General features: G+C 26.2%; 1 protein-coding gene across 1 annotated transcript in view; it reads left to right on the top strand.

The window, feature by feature from the left end:
• Positions 1–5250, top strand: part of LOC117176535 — an 806951-nt gene that overhangs the window by 798743 nt on the left and 2958 nt on the right. Inside the window, exon 20 of the mRNA XM_033366790.1 lies at positions 4571–4774. Coding sequence (XP_033222681.1) covers positions 4571–4774 — 204 coding nt within the window. The remainder of the gene's footprint in view (positions 1–4570; positions 4775–5250) is intronic.

Genomic DNA, 5250 nt, shown 5'->3' with positions numbered 1-5250 from the left:
AAAGAGGGAGCTCTTCTTAATATTTTGACACCAAAATCATGTCGATACACCTTACCGACTGCGAGTAAAGCCACCCACGCTTTAACTTGACAGACTGCATGTTTTAAGTTGGAAAGTTATCTCGTTGGTTAAAAGTTTAATTATCTTGTTGGAAATTAATCTTTTTTAAATAAAAATTCAACTACTTGGGTCAAAGTTAAACTACAATGTGAATTTTTTTTATTGAAGGCTTATGTCTGATTTAAAATTTAACTATTTAATGGAAATTAATTCTTTTTTTTATTTGAAATTCGGTTTGAAATTTCGTTTTTTTTGCGTAAAAATGCATCAGTTTCGTGGAAAATTAATTTTTTGTTAAACAGTCATATTTTTGGTTTGAAAATTGAATTTTTGTAAAGAAAATTTGTCTTCTGGTTTGAAGGTTCAATAATTTAGTTAACCTTTTATTTATTTATGGAGTGAAAAATCTTTACTTGTTGGAAATTCGTCTTTTCGGTTTTAAAATTCTTTTCTTTTATTGTATAAATTTCATTCTTTTTTGATTAAAATATAAACTACGACACTTTTTCGTTGGCAATTGGTCTTTTTAGGTTGAATATTCAACTATCATGTTAAAAATTCAATTTTTTGTTGAAAATTCCAGTATTTTGTTAAAGAGTTATCTTTTAAAATCGAAAAAACTTCTTTTTTGTTGTTGTTTGAAATAATTTAATACATTTGAAAATTTTAAATTTGTATATGAAACACTGTTTTATTCCACTTATAAAATATTCTATGGTAAAAGTCTTTAGAGTTGAAAATTTTTCATAAAAACATTTTTATGTTACCAACTGTAAATAGAAATAATTTTTTTAAATGAATCTTTACTTTAAGTATTAAAAGGGAACAATAATTGATTAAAACAAACTATTCGAACGCCATTCAAAATAAAAAAAAGTTCAGATTTTAACGTTAAAAATTAAACTATTTCAATTCGATAGTCTTAGTCATTAAAAAAATCCAAACGTCCAATTGAAACTTCATAAAATATTTTTAACTTAAAAATAACTTCATAATAATATATTTGTAATTAAAGGCTTTCATTCAATTAAAAATAATGTTTCAGGCTACAATATTCCATTTTTAATCCATTCAATTTCAAATTTTTAATTAAGAAAAGGAATAATTATTCAATATTTTGCCATATTTGACTGTTCATTTAAGAGGAATTTAGAGGTTTTGAAAAGATTCAAAATTAATTTAAAACTTGAAAGGATTTAAAATAATATAACCTAAATATGTACCGACAAAATTCGGCTATTTGTATCGAAATTTCAGTTCAAATAGCTACAGCCTGATTAACCAAAATTTAGATTTTTGTAAATTAAAAAAAGTTAGAAACTTTTTAAGAATGGTGAAAGGCTGAAAAGTTTCAAAAGAATAAAAGAATTTTCTTAAGATTCCTAGGAAAATTGAAAATAATTTATAATTTTCGAAAATTATTCTAAGAAAATATTCAAAAACATTTTAAAAGATTTCCAAAATTATAAAAAAAGAATCTGGATGGTTTTAAGAATTTTTTTTTTAATTTGCAGGATTTTCTACAAAGTGTAAGAAAAATTCCATCCATTTTAAAAGATATTTAGATGTTCTAAAAAAACTTCAAAAATAGATTTAAATTTGAATAAATTTAAAAGAACTTTTAGATTTCTCAAGATTTTAAAATAAAATTTTGATGCTTTTTAAGGATGTTTAATCTATTTAAAATAAAAATATTTTAACTTATAATTTAAGAAGTTTTTAGTTAAAAAAATTATTTTTTATTTTTTAACGTTTCTAGCTTAAAATTATTTAAAATAACATAATTTTGGACATTTTAAATTCATTGATTCATTAATTCAGATCATTGAAAATAACGTGGATTTATATATTTAGAATTGAATCTTTGATTTCATTAATTTATAAAAGTTAAAAATTCATATTGTTAAAAATTTCACACAGATTTTAATGATGGCACAATGATTTCACTGATTATATACCTAAACAGTTCATAGCGTTCGCAAAGATTCGAGTAAATTTAAAAGATTTTACAAATATTGCCATAATTTTCTAAATATTTCACAAAGATGTGCAAAGGATTCAAAATGATTTCACAACCATTCCAAAAACATTTCGCAAAGATTTCCCAAATACTTCAAAGAGTGCACAAATATTTCACAGGTTTCACAAAGATTACAGGTAAATTGAAAAAAATTTACGAAGATTTGACAAAGAATGCAATAATTTACCAAAGATTTCAAATATTTCGCAAAGATTTCGAAAGATTTAAAAGATTTTACAAATATTTCTATAATTTCACAAATATTACCGAATATTGAAAATATTTCGCAATATTTTTTAAGGATTCACAATTATTTCACAAAGATTTCAAAGAGATTACATAAAGATTTCAATGATTTCCCACAGATTTCACAGCTTTCGCAAAGATTTTAGATCAATTTGAAAGATTTGACACAGATTGCAATAGTTTTCTCAAAATTTCACAAAGATATCGAAAGATTTGAAAGATTTCACAAAGGTTTAAATTATATTACAAATATTACCCAATATTTCGCAAAAATTTTCAGGGAATTAGAAAATTTACGGAAGATTTCAAAGATTGCACAAAGATTTCAATGAGTTACTAATTATTTGAAAGATTTCGGATATATTTAGAACCCTTCACCAAGTTTTAATGATTTCTCAAAGATTACAAAAATTTAAAAAATATAACAAAATATATATTTTTAAATATTTTAAATATTTTCAAAGATTGCACCAAAATTTTAATGATTTCCTAAAGGTTTAAATAATTTCACAAATATTACAAAATATTTTTTAAATATTCAAATTGTTTTTAAAAATTTCACAAAATTTTATTATTTTAAAGATTTCGGATAGATTTAGAAGACTTCACAAAGGTTTCAATAATTTCACAAATATTAACAAATAATTTTTTTTAATATTTCAAATATTTTCAAAGATTTTAGAAAGATTTCAATGATTTTCAAAAGATTTCCCAAAGATTTTCCAAAGCATTCAAATATTTCTGATAGACTTCAAAGACTTCAATGATTTCAGAAAGATTTTTGTAATTTCACAAATATTACCTAACTTGTCAAAAATGTTTAATATATTTATAAATATTTCAGAAAGATTTCAATTATATCACACTGATTTGATATAGATTACAAAGAGTGCATAAAGATTTAAATGATTTGCCAAAGATTTCATCAAGATTTCACAAAGATTAAAAATATTTCGGATGGATTTAAAAGATTTCACAAAGAATTCTATTATTTCACAAAGATTTCAGATAGATCTCAAAAATTGAACAAAGAAAAAAATAATTGAAAGTTTTCCAGTGTACATCCTAGCTAAGCTTAGGACTGGGTTCAAGAATTTGAATGACAAACAAAATGAGAATTTCTATTTTGGAAAAACGATCCGATGAATGTATTCATTCCATTTCAGACGGAAGCAAATCAATAATTTTCCCCTCCCTGGTCGATTTCTAGATTAGATTTTTCTGTGAAGAATTAACCAAATTTTCGATTGAAAATTAACTCTTAAATGGTACACCTCAAAATAATTACATTACTTGCACAAGGGGTGTTTGACACCCCCCACGTGTTTCAACGTGTATTGTGATGTGAAGCCTGTACTGCATATTTTGTAACAAGGATTTTATAAGATATAGTTTAACATGTCTTTTTAAGTGTCCAACCGGTTTTATAACCATTTTTTAAATATGAATTACTGCAATGTTGTACTTCCAAAAAAGGTATTTATTTCCAGATATGAACCCGTAGTTTTTTGGTAAAAATGAGCAATATATTTTTTTATATTTAAACCAATTGTCATTGATAAAAATGCATTAAAAATGGTTGTACAAGTTAAAAATATATAAAAGTGATTAATACACATGTTCAACAATATTATTATATTGAAACATTATTAATCGATGCAGGCACACGTCGTGCAGAACTTGCACCACGTGTGCTGAACTGCTAACAAAGTTTTGCCCAGCGTGCGTGGCCGTAGATTACAAGCCATCTATAAATGTAAAAGATACTATAAAATATAATTTTTTTAATTTTCAGATTAAATGGTATACTTACATTAACAATAAGTCAAAACTAAACAATTTAAAAGGCAAACATTTTGCTTCATAGACACTTTTTCACACACTACTGGGACAAGGGGTGTTCAACACCCCATGTTTTTGACATGTCATCTTTGCACGGCGGCCGATCGAACACTAAAGCTTGGCGATTTATGCTAACATACTTTCCTGTCAGTCAGTGATCCCAATAAATGCCAGAGACGACACATATTCATTTTTTTAAAATTTAGTATACTTAACTGGAGCACAAACTTTTTTTGGGGTCTCATACACCCCAGGTGCCATTTAAGGGTTAACTTCAGTCAAATTTCCCGGCCTGCTTTTAGGATTTCTAGACCAGTGGATGTCCAATTTTACATTATTTACTAAAAATCGAGCGTGGCTCTCATAAACACAGTAATCATATTAATTACTTTCTTTTTTTAGCGCCTAGGTTCAGGAACTCGATTGCTGTATCATTGTCTGACGACTCTGGTAGAGGCAGTAGACGACCACACAGTGTCATTTCCGTCAGCTCGTCTTCGAGCAGTGGCGGAAGCAGTGGTCCACCAAATACTCTCAATTTGGGTCTAGATGCGAGTCCTAGGCCTCATCATCGGAGCACTACACTTAATAGCCAATGTAGCGTCGGTAAGTTTGTATTTTAATTTGTAATTTATCAGTAAGTTACAATAGAAACATTGATAACAGTCGAGGCTGACTGACGATTTTCATTTTTCGTGTAAGAGATGCTTTTTCGTTTTTTCGTCTGGTCTCGAAAGGTAACGGTTTTTCAATAATGAAACAAAAATTAATTTCAGGTTCAAATACGAATATTTTTGTTTAAAACGCACATATTTGTTTCTAAATATAATTTAAACATCTTTGATCACGGCAGTCACACATAATTTTATAAGGGGTTATCCCAAATTTACTTAAGGCATGCATAAAATACATGGATTTTCAACCAAATAGTTGATTTTTCAAGCAAAAAAGATTTTTTATTCTATAAAGAAAAAAATGTGATACAAAATGTTTAATATTCAAGCTAAAAAGACGAATATCATGAAAAAAGTTGATTTTGTAACCCAAAAATATGAATTTTTAACAAAAAAGTTAAATTAACA

This window comes from Belonocnema kinseyi, chromosome 7, assembly GCF_010883055.1.
Source record: "Belonocnema kinseyi isolate 2016_QV_RU_SX_M_011 chromosome 7, B_treatae_v1, whole genome shotgun sequence".
Lineage (NCBI taxonomy): Eukaryota > Metazoa > Arthropoda > Insecta > Hymenoptera > Cynipidae > Belonocnema > Belonocnema kinseyi.
This window is presented reverse-complemented; position numbering and strand designations above follow the sequence as displayed.